The sequence below is a fragment of the Mercenaria mercenaria genome, chromosome 9 (genome assembly GCF_021730395.1).
Source record: "Mercenaria mercenaria strain notata chromosome 9, MADL_Memer_1, whole genome shotgun sequence".
NCBI classification, from domain to species: domain Eukaryota; kingdom Metazoa; phylum Mollusca; class Bivalvia; order Venerida; family Veneridae; genus Mercenaria; species Mercenaria mercenaria.
In genome coordinates this window covers 21,751,003-21,769,848 of record NC_069369.1, presented here as the reverse complement: position 1 = coordinate 21,769,848, position 18,846 = coordinate 21,751,003, and the positions used below count along the sequence as shown (strand labels likewise).

Genomic DNA, 18,846 nt, shown 5'->3' with positions numbered 1-18,846 from the left:
CATCTTGTTTATTTGCAGCCTTTCTAAAATTTGTCCTCATTCAATACTACTCTGTATTGAAGATACATTTTAACCAAACCAAGTAAAAAATGAGAGAGAAAAAAATCTGTAAGGATAAATGCAAATGCAGTTATACACTTGTCATTACATTGTTTTTGAAACAGGTCCCTGATTAACACTGTGTCAGTTGAGAATACTGTTTAGTAATACTGTTAAATATTTGAATGATTTCAAAATGTCTTTTACCTGAACTAAATCAAGGCAGGGTATCACGTGACTTGAATGAATTGTGTGTGTCAGTTAATGGCGGAAGTTTTCGTGTCAAGTTTCGGAAGGATTTCAAGGTAAACCTTTTACAATATCAGCTTTTTGTAACCAACATATAGCCTATCAGACCCTTTCCTCCACTATTCAGCTAATTTTTGGGAAATTTTCATCAAACATTTAAGGCTCTAAAAATTTATTTTTTTATTATTTTTCCCCAGAATGCAAACATTTTTGCTTCTAAAATGCATAATATTAAAGTGTGTTTTCTTTTCAAATCAGGAAGTGAAAGTTACATGAAAATTACAGAGGTTGTATATCTGCATTCTCATTTCTTTTGTAATATATTTCAGGTGTTCTTCACAATGCACCAAAACCACTGAAATTCGATCTAAGCCTTTTTACATGTGGTGCGAACGGAGACTGATCTTATGAATGAAGACTGATCTTATGTTCGATGGGAAATGTATCTGTAATGAAGCCCAGTATTCTGTGTGAAATACTTGGTATGAAGTTCACTTCCACTGCAAAACAAGAGGACCATGGACAAAGCCTCAGTGGGAAGAACAGACATACTGTGAGTGTGGAAGGTCTTTCAGATATTCTTCAGATTTATCGAAACATGGCAAAACATGTCAAAATTAGGGCAAGCCTTTTTCTCTTTAGGTTTGTTTAATAATTTATAAAATAACTAGAACTACAAATTGTTAGCTGTAATTTTTGTGCCCCCACATTTATGTTGGAGGCATATAGAGTTGCTGCTGTCCATTCCTACGTCCCTAAATCTTGTGTGTACAACTCCTCCCACACTATAAGCCTGATTTGCTTCAACCTTTCACTGATGAACAAGCTTGATATGTTGATGGCCATAAAGGAAGGAAATTTTGCTTTGACTTACAGACTTCTGGAAAGTTGTCGGTCTGACGGACATGATCGGAAAATTTTGACGCGGTCCGCCGTTCCTTAATCCGGATGCGGTCCGACTGACCAGCATTTATCGTACCCTGAGAACTGCAATATGTCAGACGACACATCAAAATGGCGTCACTGACATATTATGCCCGGGTAGAACCGGGAAAGAAACTGAAAGTAACGCTCGACAATCGTTGTGAAAAGAAAAAATGTACGACAATAAGAGGGTTAACCAAACATTTAAAGAGAAATGGACTAAAAATCGCACCTGGCTTGTATATGATGGAGAAAAGCAACATATGCAGTGAGCTGACATTTTTTTGGTCTGGCATATTGTTTTTCGGTCTGGTAGATTTTTAGGCATTGCTGGACCAAATGTTCTGCCATTTTTCAAACTTCCCTGAAGTCTGGACTTATTTTACCGCAGTTATGATCCTTTGATAGTTTTGCTATGTAGTAGAATATAGAGAAAAATCATGTGTGTGCAAGTCCTCAAACACTATTGAAAGGATAATAATGCTTGAAAGGACCTTGAAGTAGGTAATCAGATGTTTTCTAATCTAGTGATTACCAGATGAGTATATTTATCTGATGCATCTATTTTCCCAAAGTAACAGACTTGTTATTATTCATTTTAGTGTGTTAACAAATATTTACATATGAAAAGATCATTTTTTGTTATTACACATTTTATAAGTAACACACATTTTAAATCAGTCAAGGTAAATATCAAAATATTTTGAAGTTGCAAACAAACATTGTTGTGGCATAATATATATAATAGATTGTGTAATTAAATAGTTTTCTAGAGTTAACAGTTATTTTCTGAGGTCTGTCCATTTTGGCTAACTCTGGAGGTGTTTCACTAACCATTTATTTGCCTGTTGGTTGCTAGAGATGGTTTTTATTCCATATAAACAGCTGATTACATGCATAGAATTTTTCCTGTTTGACATTATAGACCACTCCTCTGAAAAAAAGTCAAAATAAGAATGAGAATACATTAATTAATGCAAAAAAGTTAAGGAACTTGTGTACCAGTATTATAAGAGGTACAAGCTAACATAAATGATAAATGCAATGTAAAATTGTGTTGACACTTCGAATTTACAATTGAACCAATTTTCTTATCCCTGTGCTTTGTTCATGTTTTTCATACAGTGGTCACCATATTATGAATTCCCCCACATATTAATGACGTAACATAAGTATGAATGTACAAATCACTGTAGTTAATTGTGCAGTTTCCCATGGGTTTATTTCAAACCATTGTAATAACACTTGTATCCATGTAATTTCTTAATAAAATCTTTACAGTAGACACTACTTATTATCCATTGTTATTTTTCATTTGACAAATGGTGGATTATTGTCTACCTTTCTCAAGGACCTACCTAATTTGCATAACATATTTTCCAAGTTTCCATGTCAAATCCAACATGGCATTCTGTCCAAAATAGGTTAGCGATCTGATAGTATGGCAAAAAATGACTAAAACCCAGGGCTTAAGCTAGGCTAAGATTTTAGGGAGAAGTCACTTCTCCCTCAGGTAAGATTAGGGAGAAGTGGAGAGATTTTAGGGAGAAGTGGCGAGATTTTAGGGAAAACATGGAAAGATTTTAGCACCATGACATGCAAGCTGAAAAAGGAACTAAATATGCTTTAAATTTTTTATTATTTACAAAGTCTATTAATTTAAAGTAAATAACAAATTCACTAAAAATGTCAGTGTTTCTGTTTTCTTATCATTTTTAATCTTGTGAATCTAATGTGATTAAACTGCAAATTCAAGTTGTTTTTTTCACTCTTGCAATGATTGTCCAAACCAAGAAAACCCTTTAAATATGAATACAATTAAAAAAAGTTAATTCCATATCAGCAAAAAAAATAAATAAATCAAGCTCCCAGTGCTAATGCACTCAAAGTCAGTCACTTTAAATAAGGAGTATGTGAATTAAATACATGTCAATAGCAGTGACATCACTATGACATCACACGGAATACACATCTTCTTTGATCTGCTGGTGTCTCTTTGATATGCTGGTGTCCGCACACATTAAAAGAAACAGTTGTCAAACAGGTTTAACCCAGTTTCTGATGGCAGGTGTAAAAAATTTGGGTAAATTTCAGTTTCATTATTTTAGTCACAGAAGTGTCAGTTATAATATTATGTTTCTAAACTTTAAGACTTAAGTTTGGGTTTTAAAAAATAGGAGTAAAATTAAGTGGATTTCAGGAAATTACTGGAGCCAAACACGGTAAAATACTTTCTAATGGTCAAAAAAGAATGTGTAAGCTTATGCAATATAAATCCCTACTGTTTGTTTATCAGCAGTCAGTTTACAAAACAAGTGTCACCTTCGCACTTCTCCGTAATCTGAAGTAGGCGGAGCTTAAATTATGCTATCGTGTATTCCAGTCAAGTGTCAACAGGCCGATAGCGGATAACTGGAGGAGTGTGGATGAAAAAATCGGGCGACTTGAATTTCGCTTTGATGTTAGATTAGAGCGAAGTGGGGAGCTACAAAGCGACTATTTCGCTCAAGTCGCTCCCTAGCTCAAGCCCTGAAACCACTCACTCTGGTATTGAAGAATATATCTATTCTTATATTGAATATTTCTGAATTGGAGCAGTGCATATTAAGAACTTGCTCAATTAAACTTATGGTTTAGGAGTATATCACCAAAACACAGAAATATTTTATAAACGAACAACATCGTTACCAATATTTTACCTGACCATTACATGTTCTGCCGTAAAGTAAAATATTGGTAACGATGTTATTCATTTATAAAATATTTCTGTGTTTTGGTGATATTCTCCTAAACCTTATCTTGTTATTTTACCTGAGACATAGATATCGGCATACTTTAGTTTTTTACCATTGTTACTGTCCTTGCTGTTGAGGTATAGACGGCACAGCTATGTGTAATTAGTCCGTGAGTGAAACCTGTCGATACAGGTGAACTGGTTCTCATTCTGCTTTATGTACAGGTAAAGTCTGGAAATTAGCAAAACTCTGGACAAACTGTACTTTTGGATTGTGTTTAATGTTCGTAAAACAACTTGGTCAGCTCATACCCTTTGATTTCTGCAGCTGTCAACCAGCATAACAAGATTTGTGGGAATCAAAGAACGTCGTTGTTTTTTATTAAATGAATTATTACATGTAGTTTACATCTGTCCAGCTACATGTTTCTTTATAAATGAAGAATCCTTTCTGTCAAGTTTCTTCTCACTCTTTTGTGATAGATTGACCAGTATTCTACATGTACATTTTCAATCTCTTGTGTATCAGGAAGCAGTGTCAAAATAAAACATTTTGTATGTTCGCTTTTGTTCATTTGCAGGGTGTCACTTAAACGCAAAAGAAATGATTTGTCTTTGTCAGACAGAATTGAAGTTTTAAAATTGCTAGAACAAAAACTCTCACAAGTCGAAATTGCCAAAAAGTTGGGCTGTTCGCAAGCACAGGTGTCACGCATATCTGCAGACAGGGATAAAATTAAAGCCAAAATCAAATCAACCAGTGAACCAGAAAGAAAAAGGCAACGTTTTGGGAAAGCTGTTGATGTGGAGCAAGCTTTATCTACCTGGTTTACTGAGGCAAAGACCCAAGACCTTCCTATTTCAGGCCCAATTCTGGAGAAGAAGGCCACAGAGCTGGCAAAGCAGTTGAACAAAAAGGACTTTAAGCCCTCAAGTGGGTGGCTTTCACGATGGAAAAAACGCAATTCAATAGTGTATAAGCGCAGACAAGGTGAACAGAAAGGATGGACATACCAGCAGCAGATAAACTAAGGAAAACATTCTGCGTAGTGATGGGAATTGGTCCCAATGATCCTAATTGATTGATCCCTAGAAAGTTGGGTTTTGCTAACAGTTTGTTTTCAAGCAACATTCTGAACACCATAACTTAAGAGGTGCACATTTCAAGCTTGTTCTGTCTTGTAGGCAAAACATTTCGAATGGCCAGATTGTTTTTCTGTGTAATTTTACAAAGATATGTAGACAAATTGTCCCATGAATTCTGTCAAATTTGGACAAAACTTGTCTGTAGCAAATTACAACTGGTATAACTTCTTATTAATGGTTAACTTTCGTAGAGAATGGCGGCTTTGAAGTATGTTCTACTTAGATATGTTTTGACACAATTTTTTAAGTTTTTTCTTTTCAGTCAATCATGTGATTTATTTGCAATGTTGTAAAATATAATTTTCTATTTATTCTGCCCTCACCCTGAAATATTGTTTTTATGCTTCTCAAGGATTTTTCAAATACATTTTGACTTAAACATCTTTATATTTTTATCAGGGGTGTAAAATTCCACTCGCCCGCTCGCATTGGCGAGTTAAAGTCTGGATAGGACGAGTGGATCTCGCTGTATACTCGACCGTTCGGGCGAGTGGTTTTTACGTCGTAGCTTTAATGAAATTCAGAAATTACATCTTGAAAAACGTCAACAAACTTTGAGATAGTTCAGTTGCTACTTTGATTGACTGGAATTTACCCGCGAATCATAAAGATATCAAAACGTCATGCCGGTAATTTTCCATTCCGAGAGCACGTGCGACCTATCGTAATATCAAATTTACATCTCCGTTACTTTTGTTTGTCGACACGTACACAAAAAAACTCGCGTAGTGCATTCATTTTTTTAACATTATCGCTTCAGTTTTTCAACATCACTTGAGAAGTAATACAATTTGAATTCTACTAAGATTTCAATAAAATATCGACGGAAATGTAAGCAAATTTGTATGAAAACGGTCGAATTTTCATATAATCATTTGTTAATTTCAAACAGCGCGATCTTAATTACTGATTTCTTTCTAAGAGAAAATAAGTGATACATACTATGGGTATAAAATTCGGACTTTTGACCAGAAAGAACAAAAAACAGAATTAAAAAATCTTAAATAATGAAGAAGCGGCAGTAATTTAAATACATTGAGTAAAACGATTTTTTTGGTAAAAAGGTTTCTGTTAGTGCGGCGGAATAGGGTACGTGACCTCATGGACATAAATAGAAATGTGGTTTTAAAATAAAACAAAATGATGTTGTTGCAGTTTTTAGTAAGTTTTAAATGAATCTTTGTACATGTATTTTTTTTTATAAAATATTCTTCTCAAACGATAATGTAAATACCTTGAGGGCAAATAGGTCACATGGCGTGAAAACTGTAATATGACGTAATGCCATGACAATCTCGTGCAACAATACCGCTTTGATCTCCACTTCAGATGTCATGATACCGCTCTTTGAGCTCTTTGAGAGGATGTTAATTTATGATGAAAACAGGCCATACTTAGTTTATCAACAGAATAATTACCGATGATCGTCAACTTTTTTTTTTCGCTTTCAAGACGGGTAGATGGATGATGATTATTGTGTCCATATTTTTAGGACACTTTTTAAAATAATTATTTTTCGGGAAATAAGTCTTGAGAAAATGAAAATAACTGATGTTTAATACTTTCCTGACACTTTGGGAAACTACGGTTAGGGCTAGTCTGTGATTATTTTTACTATCGATGCAGTTATTATGGAAAGCAACTTGATGGTGGAGATGACAAAATTAGTGAAAGAAAAATGTCTGGTGTGAAAAGGAAATTTAAGAGTAACAAAAATAAATAATCAAAAAGGAAATGCAGTGTATGAGCTATGTGTTATGTTTGAAATTTGCTTGTTGTACATAATACTTCTTCCATAAAACGTGACAGTATTAAAAATGTCAATTATTAGGGCGAGCGACTGTCCCCTAAGGGCGAGTAGATTTTACTAGCTACTAGTCCTGCAGGGCGAGTGGTGTGAAAAAGAATTTTACACCCCTGTTTTAATGTACTGTGAAATCATTTGATTTCGTGGGCCTGAAATTTCGTGGTTTTGGTCAAAACAGCAATTTCGTGTGGATATGAAATCATGGGTTTCAACTTTTGAACATAAAATAAATGGGAATTTTTCTTGTTCGTTGGGATTAAATTTTGTGAATTGATTCAACCACGAAATCAAAGAAAATTAGTCCCCCACAAATATTAATGATTTCACAGTATGCATAACAGTTACCAGTTTTCAATCAGGATACAGGTGCTGGGGGTAATTTTATTAAAATATGTCAGACTGTTGACTCTGTAACATGATAGATTCTTAAAAATGTAAATTCTTAACATTTTAAAAGACTAGTGTTGTGAGTAACATCATGGTCATATCTATTTAAAAATGGTCAGATTTGGAGTGAGCTTGTTCAGTCTTTCTCAAAGTGCTATTTAATGTATTTTGTTTGGTACCAGAATGAAAATACTGTGGGGCTATGGAGATAAAAAGTCCCACAAGTGGATGAAATAATTCCAGAAGTATGGAATATTACCTATAGATTCCTGCAAATTATTTGTTGTGATAAATTAGTAGTTGGAAGAAGTTTTGCTTTTTTAAGACACTACTGGTATTTTAATAAATACCAAACAGTTTCACGATACAATACAAACCACAAGGAATGATTGTAGCAAAGAGAGGAATTAACTGTTTCTAGATGTGTGAAAGGGTCGTTATTATATACATACTAGTGAAATACTGGAAAATGTTGATGAAATATAATTCAAATTTTCACTTTATTTATTTTTCACTGCAGTGAAACATAATTGTTATACTTTCACTGGTTTTCCGGAACTACTTTTGTATTTTCTTGGGCAGTTACTTTGGAATATTTACCATTTGAAAGGGAAAAAACTGTATATGGATAGTGAAGCAAACTATTTCAAGTCAAAATATAGAATTTACAATGATCACAGCCCGCCTATGGGGCATTCTAACCGGTATTTGTACGAGTACATGGCACTTAACCTTACGCGAAGGGACATTACTCGGGAGAACATTTGAGAAACGCCAGAAAAGAAAACCACAACAATATGTTGAAATTATTGGGAACTGCGTGTTGTACACAACTCATACAACTTCACTTTCATATTTAATGTCTTTGTGGATGCTGTCATTTATTGAGGTAACGTTATTTGTTTATTTCTGAAACAGTACTAAATTTTGGCTGTATGGAAGATGCATCATCGTAGTTGTCGCTCATTCTAAATGTAAATAAAAGACGTTTTAAATCATTTGTGTATATAATAAATGGAAAATTCAAGTTTTTTGCATGGAAATTGTTTTTGGCCGGGTTTTCAAAGAAAAATCTGGCTTGTAGATTAGGTCTGTCCGGGCTGATAGATGGCTGGATGGGCGGATGGATGGAATAATGAATCTCATGTTAACCTTTTTGTTCATTCAATATCTGGGCAAGTATCTCAACTAGCACCTTGAAACTTCACAGATATGTTGGTCTTGATGTGTACATGACCCTATTGATTTCAGGGTGTTTTGATCAAAGGTCAAGGTCACAGTGACCTGATCATTTGAAAATGGTTTCTGCTCAATATCTGGACAAGTATTTCACCTAGGACCTTGAAACTTCATAGGTATGCTGTTCTTGGTGTGTACATGACCCCTATTGATTTCGGCTCACTGGGTCAAAGGTCAAGGTCACAGGGACCTGAACATTGAAAATGATTTCCACTCAATATCTGGACAAGCATTTCACCTAGGACCTTGAAACTTATGGTATCTTGGTCTTGATGTGTACCTGACCCCATTGATTTCAGGGTCAAAGGTCAAAGTCACAGGGATATAAACATTGAAATTTTTTTTTTTTTTTTTACTTTTTTACACCAGTTTATTTCTCTAATTTCATTTTCTGCCTGTCCATTTCTTTTTTCCCTTTTTGCTTCGATATAGCTCATTATCACCTAATTCGGAAAACCCGGCCAAATCACCGTCAGGCGTTAGCTGCTTGTTATTTTCATCTCGAGGTATGGAAAAACAATATTTCATACCACTTGATGAAAATAAAAACCATATTCATCACGGTGCATGATAATGTGGTCTGTGGGGTCATGCAGTAGGTATCGCGCCCAGCATTTTTTATCAACAAAGCGTCAATTCAAGAAGAAAAATTTGTTGTAAGTATTTTGTTACGAATTTTTGTAAAATGTCTTTTGTATGTTGCAAGTCTTTATATAAATGCATAACACCATCCACACAGCATCTGCCCGTGTCTGCTTTAGTTTGGCTGGAATATGGGACAAACTGACCAAAATCTCAAAATCTCTCTTGCTATCGCTCCAAGTTGATTCCAGAACTGCATAAAAACTCACTTTCTCCAGCTAAGTCTTCAGATTGCCATAATGGTTTGGTACTTCTTGTCTCAAAACAAACGTTGATTATTTTTCACGTTAAAGGCGTTATTTTCAGGTAAAACCAAGTGATTATTTTTCACGTTAAAGGCGTTATTTTCAGGTAAAACCAAGGATAAAAAGGTATTGTGGCAAGTTCTGGAAGATAAATGATATCGCAACAAGCTGAAAAAGTATGCTATTGCAGCTAGTTCTAAAAAATAAATGCTATCGCAACAAGCTGAAGCTTACATATGCGACGACAGCAGCTTGAAAGGCTAGAGCGTGATTTTTAGGATAACCACAGGCTTTGAAGCATAGTAAAACAGTTATGTTGATGTAGAGCTATTATCGGTTTTCACTTAAGCGCTAATTGAAAACCCTGCATATTCATTATTTCTGGCGTAACGCTAAATATTCAAATGTTTAAAAATCACGAAAAAATTACTTCGGCAAAATCAGCCCAGTTTACGTCCGGGGGTGAGGGCAGTTTAGCTTTTTCAATTACTGCTCATAAACAGACTCAATCAAACCGAGTCTGCAGTTTTCACTGTTTGCCTTGTTCTTGGTGCTTCCGAGGGATCTACTTTTCAGATTTTATTTAGTATTTAATTTTCAAATTAACTTTCGTGTCATAATAACTTAGTTGGCTAACGATGTTTTCTTTTAATTGCAGATTCAAACACAGAATGGCTGATGCAGTCAGCACAAACGTCACAAATATGTGCAGCCAGTGTGGCAAGACTTTCCGCCACAGGCGAAATTTACATACGCACGAGAAAAGTCATGTAGGAACCTTTCCCTTTACTTGCTGTGACAGGGGTTTCACCTCTCGGCGAGATCTTGATAGGCATAGGTAACTATTTTTAGCTAATCTGATTTTTTGAAAAAAAATGATGAGTTATTGTCGTCACTTGATCGGCTTCAGCGTAGCCTGGTTAAGTTTTATGTTTAGGTCAGCTTTTCTCCTAAACTATAGATCAAAGGTATTGCTTTGAAACTTGCAACACTTGTTCACCAACAATAACTGACCCTGTACAGCAAGAAACATAACTCCGTCCTGCTTTTTGCAAGATTTATGGCCCCTTTTGGACTTAGAAAATATCAAATTTCTTGGTTAAGTTTTATGTTTAGGTCAGCTTTTCTCCTAAACTATCAAGGCTATTGCTTTGAAACTTGCAACAGTTGTTCACCATCATAAGCTGACCCTGTACATCAAGAAACGTAACTCCATCCTGCTTTTTGCAAGAATTAGTTTTATGTTTAGGTCAGCTTTTCTCATAAACTATCAAAGCTATTGCTTTAAAACTTGCAACACTTGTTCACCATCATCACCTGACCCCGTACAGCAAGAAACATAACTCCTGCTTTTTGCAAGAATTATGGCCCCTTTTGGACTTAGAAAATATCAGATTTATTGGTTAAGTTTTATGTTTAGGTAAACTTTTCTCCTTTACTATCAAAGCTATTGCTTTGAAACTTGAAACTTGCAACAGTTGTTCACCATCATAAGCTGACTCTGTACATCACAAAACATAACTCCATCCTGCTTTTTGCAAGAATTATGACCCCTTTTTGAACTTAGAAAATCATGGGTAGGACAATTTTTATGCCCCCAACATTAACTGATGTGAGAGGCATATAGTGATTGTCCTGTCCTACTAGAATGACTTGATACTAATGCAGATGTAACCTGTGACAATTCCTCATCTTCAGACATCACCTGACCTCAGTTTGACCTTGACCTTGACCTCATTTTGGACTTAGGTTGCTTTATATGGGCCATCTCTTGGTTAACCAAATGGGACCATTTCGTCTAGCATCAGTACCCCTTAACAAGAATGAATTGATACTAATACAAATGTAAACTGTGACCATTCCTCATCTTCAAACATCACCTGACCTCAGTTTGATCTTGACATTGACCTCGTTTTGGATTTAGGTGCAAAATCTATCGATAAGAATGCCACTGGGGGCATCAAGCGTTTATTGAACGCAGCTCCTTGTTCTATTATACAAAAAGATCAGATAAGCATCAGCACCCGCAAGGCGGTGCTCTTGTTATAATTTTACATCTGTAAAGCTAATGAGGATAATACACTGGTTATAACTTCCCATTAATTTACATGCAAAACACTACTATCTCTAGAGTTTTACCAAAGTAATATTTTACTGATGATGTGATTATATCACGATTTGAGATATATGTTTTTCTAAGAAATATCCAGACAAAGTAAACTTTGACATGTCTGTATTGATCTCCAGGAGCCTTAAACTGTTTTCGGACACAAAAGTTAGACTCTTAGAAATAAACTTTTGATAACATTTTGAAACTTTTGAAAATAATGTGCATTTTCTTAAAGATTGCACCTTTACAAATTTTATACCATGAGCTCTCGAAGGCGTATGACCAACTAAACTCTTAACTGGTAAGAGAACCTCAATGACTGAAGAACTGCAGTGTATGAATCAGTTTGTTACAGGAAAAAGTACTAAAATTACAGTTGGTTTAAAATAAGACAATGGAAAATTATCAGCTGATCATTTACTTGTTTTGAGCAGTGTATTTTTGAGATATTTTATCCATCAATGATCCTGAAGGACCAGAATAGTGAGAGGGGCCTCCGTGGCCGAGTGGTTAAGGTCACTGACTTCAAATCACTTGCCCCTCATCGATGCTGGTTCGAGTTTTACTTGGGGTGTTGAATTCTTCATCTGAGGAAGCCATCCAGCTGGCTTATGGAAGGTCGGTGGTTCTACCAACGGTGCCCGCTCATGATAAAATAATGCACAGTGGGGCATCTGGTGTCTTTCTCCACCATTAAAGCTGGAAAGTCGCCATATGATTTATCATGTGTCGGTGTGACGTTAAATAAAAAAATAAAAAAATGAGAGGACAGGGTGACTTTTCACGGCCACCACACCAGCTCTTGACCTCTCCAGTTGTGTATATAACAATTCTGAAGCAATGATTATAATTTTTGTATTTATTTGTGACATGACTCCCAGATATGCAGATAATTATGACAAAAGTGTATAATATTTTTATCAAAAGTTGAAAAGCATCACTATATTATTTCCATTAATTTTCAGATGCAGAGAGCATGATTCAACAAAGAAATATGTCTGTTTGACATGCAGTAAGACATTTTCGACAATATCAGACTTAAAGGCTCACGAGAGGAGGGAGAACAATCGTAGGGCTTTCAGTTGTGACATTTGCAGCCATCATGCAGCAACGCGTCCTGAACTCACAGAGCACATGCGCAGTCATGCAGACAATCGGAGTCTGGCCTGCCCACAGTGTGGTGCAATGTATAAGCACAGGTCATCGCTGAGTCGGCATATAAGGCAACGTCATGGGAGTGATTGAAAATTGTTACTGAAGCTTCTGTTGTCCATGTTTTGTTATTTTGTTCTACCAAAGTTTTACTTAAGTTTTTGCTAGAGGAGGTGAAATTTCAATTATTTGCCTGTAACAAATTTTCTAGAGATCAATATTCTTTGTAATCTTACCAGAGCAATAACTCAGTATTTGAACTTGATACTAGGTACCAAATAAGCACTTACTGAATTATTGCACTGACATGTATTTGTGGGTAATCTTTTCACATAGTTATGTTGATTTCAACGGTCTCCATAGTTTTCAGGTGTTTTTTTTTCAAAATAAAAAGTCATTTGTATTTTAATCCACCCTGACGCCTATCTGTGAATACTTAGAAAAATCTATAATAGACATGTTCTCGTTTTCTGATATTTTTTTGAAATGCGGGGCTTAAAAGTTCCGATGATGATCAACGTACAATTCAAGGTGTGTTTTTGTTTAAACAGTTAAAATATGTAATATGTGTTTTATTGATGTTAAACAATACTGTGTTGATCTCGATATATTGTGGTGCATTCCTAGTCATTTAGTCAAATAGCATTTTTGTCATGATACAACACTCGTGCCTGTCTGATATTTTTGTGCTCCCCGAAGGGCGAAAATATAGTTGCCGTTCTCTCCGTCCTTCCATCAGTCCATCCGTCACACTTTTGTCCGGAGTATAACTTGAAAAGTATTAATGGCATTTGATTGAAACTTCACATAGTCATAAAGGCCATTGAGACAAAGTGCATTGTTAAAGTTTTTGATGAAGTCAAATTATATCAGATTCTGTTACTACCAAAGCCATTGACTTGGAACTTTAAATAGTTATTTACTATCAAAGTCTACACCAGGAGAAACAATTCCCATAACTCTGATTTGAATTTGACAGAGTTGTGACCCTTTTTAACTTAGAATATCTTGGTTAAAGTTTTATAAAATTTTTACTGGCAAAGCTCTAATTCAGAGTCAAGCACTGTAGAGCGTGATGAAAGCTCTTCTTTAAATGTAAAATTTTAAAATTTCCGATCTGAGTAAAGGGAAGCGTAGTATTTACGAGGCTTGAAATACTTAAATCTAGATCTGTATATATCATGTTACAAGATAAAAGGTCAGTCGTCAAAAGACAAATAAAACATATTAAGTTCTAATGTTTGTAATTTTAATTAACATTTAAATTTTGTCTTGTGATTTGCATTAAGCTGTAATTTACTCTGATTTAATAAATGCCAGTATTGTATAGTATTGTAAAGTTCAGAGTATTGACTATAAATAAGTATTCAGAGCTCCAGATAAGAATTTAGGTTAAAGGGTATTTTACCCTCTAGTTTTTTTTTTTCAAAGGGTATTTTACTCCTAGATATTTTTTCGAAAGGGTATTTTAGAATTCTAAATGGTTTTTCAGAATTCAAAATCATTTAAAAGGGTAATAATAATAACTGTTTTTTTGTATAATTTTCTGATATTCATGTGCTCCGCTGAAGTGCCTTTGTCGACCAATGCTGTCTTCCTGAATATTTTTTGAGCCTTCATTCAAATAGTTTTAACATTTTGTTTACTGCATACGTTACATCTTACACTACATATTAATTTCTGTTACTGACCACTGCGATATATCAACAGCCAGTGATACTTTGACTGTCAATGTTTTTTTTTTTTTTTTTTTTTCAGAAACAACCACATGTATGGTGCTTCGGCTTTTTCAACAGTTACCCGTAGTATATCATAGATCATGTGCTTAGCGATGGGCATTGTCCGAGTCATCTCTTGTCACATACTTTAATATACTTGAAGAAGAAAATGGCATTATTTTACATTACGATATCGTATGAGACGCCATTTTTAGCTCGACTATTCATAGAATATTAGAGCTATTGGACTCGCCCATGCATCGGCGTCCGCGTCCACGTCCGCGTCCCGATTTGGTTAAGTTTTTGTATGTAAGCTGGTATCTCAGCAACCACTTGTGGGAATGGATTGAAACTTCACTCACTTATTCACTGTGATAAATTGACTTACATTGCACAGGTTTCATAACTCTATTTTGCTTTTTTACAAAATTATGCCCCTTTTTTGACTTAGAAATATTTGGTTAAGGTTTTGTATGTAAGCTGGTATCTCAGTAACCACTTGTGGGAATGGATTGAAACTTCACACACTTGTTCACTGTCATGATCTGACATACATAAAGCAGGTTCCATAACTCTATATTGCTTTTTTACAAAATTATGCCCCTTTTTCGACTTAGAATTTTTTGGTTAAGGTTTTGTATGTAAGCTGGTATCTCAGTATCCACTAATGGGAAAGGATTGAAACTTCACACACTTGTTCACTGTCATGATATGACATGCAGTGCAAAGGGTCAATAACTCAACTTTGTATTTTACAAAAATTATGCCCCTTTTTAAACTTAGGAGTTTTGGGTTAAATTCTTATATGTAAGCTGGTATCTCAGTACCCACTAATGGGAATGGATTGAAACTTCACACACTTGTCCACTGTCATGAGCTGATAAGCACTATGCAGGTTCCATAACCTTATTTTGCTTTTTTTAAATTAAGCCCCTTTTTCGACTTTCTTATTCATTCAGTCGACAAGGCTGTTGAATAGTCGAGCCTTGCTGTCCTCCGACAGCTCTTGTTGTTTGTTGTACTTGATTACAAAAAAGGATGTGCTTGATTTACGATAAAATTGGATTATGCACTTCAGTCGAGTAAAACAGGTATCCCGTTTTTTCAATGCGTATCAGTATGCGTAGGTTTGATTTTAAATGCATTTTTTGTAAATTTCAAAACGTATTTACGCAAATACGCATCTTATCTGGAGCTCTTAGTATTGTTGCTCTTGTAAAATGATGTATATATCAATACATGACATATATTTTAAATTAACACATTTGCTTTATATATAATAATGTAATATAATATTATGAGCTTATTATTTTAGACCAAGTCTGCAACTTATTTCGTAAATTTCCGCGGGTATGATATTTTTGTTATGAAGTAGACATAAGAAGGCATAAGTGAAAGCAATATATGATGGAATTCAGTTGAAATATACATTATTCAGTCTTCTTTAAGTAACAAACAAATTTACTTCATACTTATTTTAATGCAAAACCAGAAATTACGGAATTGAGAGGTATTAACGAAGTCCTTCGATTTTCGATGTTCTGAAAAGAAAAGTACTGTTGGTTTATTAAGACTTATTCACGTTATTTACAGTAAAACATTGGGTCTTTAAGAAAAATACGATAAAGCGATCAATGGATAGAATACAATTCTCGCATTAATTTTGCAATGTAATATAAAATGAGTGTCCAGAAAGTTTGTTCTGGTTTTTCAATAGCTCTAAAAATATAGTAGCTATATATACAACCATTAAAATTGAAGGAATTGTAGTACAGAGGACACAGTTGGCAATATATACAACTAAGTTTCTACATGAGGAACAGTTACTGAAAGAAATTATTTTGAAGTTTCGAAATACAAAATTATAAAATCGTCTGTTTCATTCACAGTCATCGGCAAAACTGGTGTAAGCGTTTAATTTTATCTGAAATCCATCATTTCTGAAGTACTGTACATATTTTAAATACTTTGCACATCCTTTTTAGTTTACAAAAGTTAAAGTTCTTTTAGCACATAATGAACTATTGTTTTAGAAAAATATAATTTCTTACTCGCAATGTAGAGACATGGTATAATGCAAACCAAATATTCATGGAACAAATTTTCGGGACATCCTTTATAGATTATTTTACAATCATATAATTAGTATGACTTTTATTTTATTTAGGTATGATTATACATGAAGTTACATGTCTTTAAAAATAATAAAAATGAAGCTGAAAGCTCTGAAATGTGTTAGTTGTAAAATGTTAGGATTGTTTAAACGACCTGCCCCAGGAAAAGTCCAGTCTACATCATGATGCATAGCCTTAAAGGTCTACAACAGAGTTTACTGAGTGTATAATAACTAACATTTCCAATGTACAAAATGTCTTCAAACTTGGTCTATTGATTCGTGGTAATGTCTGAAATAGAATTTTGAAAGAAAATTCCTATGTGACCAGCAGCCTTGATTTTTGGTTGTCTCCCTTGAGAAAAGCAGCAATGTCAAGTAACATGAACACATTCTGTGTATCATCAGTAGTCAAGCCCCATTCTTCAGTCGGAAGGATTTTGCTTTCATTTCGCCTTGCACTGCTGTCCCACCGAACACCAAGGGATCCCCTTTTGGACTGGATAGTTTTGCTTTACTCATAATTGCTTATTAACAGACTCAGTCAAATCTAGTTTGCACTTTTCGATATTGGTTTTGCTGTCTTGTTTTCGAAGGATCTCTTCAGAGTTTATTAAATTATTTTGTAATACAAATGCGGTTCCCATGAAGTTTTTTTTTTACTGGTGTAAAGATTATTTCAGTTAGATTACAGACAAGAATTTCCCCTATTATTATTATTATTATTATTATAGTTATTTTTCAAATGAATGTAGATTATTACTTCACTTCCAATGTACAACGTTCATCAGTGGGCACGTTGTATGGATCTGTCATCTGCTCGTCGCTCTGTGAAAACATGTCAGATTTGTCCACCAGCTTGTAAACTGTCTTCCGGCTGGTTCGATAGTAAAATGACCTGTTAAACAAGAAAAGCATGTATAATTCAATTTCTTACATTTTTAGCCCACCATCATCAGATGGTGGGCTATTCAAATCACTCTGCGTCCGTGGTCCGGCGTCCTTCCGTCCGTCCGTCCGTCCGTCCGTCCTTCCGTTAACAATTTCTCGTTATCGCATCTCCTCAGAAACTACCAGGGGGATTTTGACCAAACTTTGTCAGAATGATGTATTGGTACCCTAGTTGTGTCCCCCTGAAAATCAGACTGGTTCAACAAATTTTTATTAAGTTATGGCCCTTTGTTTATTTCTATAATTTACATAGATTTATATAGGGAAAAACTTTGAAAATCTTCTTGCCCAAAACCACAGAGCCTAGGGCTTTGATATTTGGTATGAAGCATCATCTAGTGGTCCTCTACCAAGATGATTGAAATTATTTCCCTGGGGTCTAATATGGCCCCACCCCAGGGGTCACATGGTTTATATAGACTTATATAGGGAAAAACTTTGAAAAACCTCTTGTCCAAAACCACAGGGCCTAGGGCTTTGATATTTTGTATGTGACATCATCTAGTGGTCTTCTACTAAGATTGTTCAAATTATCCCCCTAGGGTCAAATATGGCCCTGCCCCGGGGGTCACATGGTTTACATAGACTTATATAGGGAAAAACTTTGAAAATCTTCTTGTCCAAACCACAAAGCCTAGGGCTTTGATATTGTAATGTAGCATCGCCTGGTGGTTCTCTACCAAGTTTGTTAAAATTATCCCCCTAGGGTCAAATATGGCCCCGCCCTGGGGTCACATGGTTCATATAGACTTATATAGGGAAAAGCTTTTAAAAACTTCTTGTCAATAACCTACAACATTCAGATTTGGACCACATGTTTAGTTTTGAGTGGCAAGATGAACCTTGACATGAGTTGACCTTGATCTTGACCTAGTGACCTACTTTCACATTTCTGTAGCTACAACTTTCAAATTTGGACCACATGCATAGTTCTGTGCACTGAAATAAACTTTGACCTTGACATTGACCTAGTGACCTACTTTCACATTTTTGAAGGTACATGCTTCAAATTTAGACCACATGCATAATTTTGTGTTCCGAAATGAAATTTGACCTTGATTTTGACCTAGTGACCTACTTTCACATTTCTCAAGCTACAGCCTTCAAATTTGGACCACTTGCGTAGTTTTGTGTACCGAAATGAACTTTGACCTTAAGATTGACCTAGTGACCTACTTTCACATTTCTGTAGCTACAGGCTTCAAATTTAGACCACATGCATGGTTTTGTGTACCAAAACAAACTTTGACCTTTACATTGACCTAGTGACCTACTTTCACATTTCTCAAGCTACAGCCTTCAAATTTGGACCACTTGCATAGTTTTGTGTACCGAAATGAACTTTGACCTAAAGATTGACCTAGTGACCTACTTTCACATTTCTGTAGCT

The 18,846-nt window shown here is 35.1% G+C and overlaps 1 protein-coding gene across 13 annotated transcripts in view; it reads left to right on the top strand.

Moving 5' to 3' along the window:
* The window catches only part of LOC123546025 (zinc finger protein 557-like), a 110,376-nt gene that overhangs the window by 10,081 nt on the left and 81,449 nt on the right, over window positions 1-18,846 (top strand). The window contains exons 4-5 of one of the 13 annotated variants that reach the window (XM_053550995.1): window positions 10,071-10,250; window positions 12,488-14,427. The exons of 11 other annotated variants lie outside the window; for them this stretch is intronic. In XM_053550995.1, coding sequence (XP_053406970.1) covers window positions 10,071-10,250; window positions 12,488-12,767 — 460 coding nt within the window. In that variant the 3' untranslated portion in view covers window positions 12,768-14,427. Of the gene's footprint in view, window positions 1-4,527; window positions 8,500-10,070; window positions 10,251-12,487; window positions 14,428-18,846 lie in introns of those variants that run through there. One more of the 13 variants, XM_053550996.1, reaches the window with a different exon arrangement.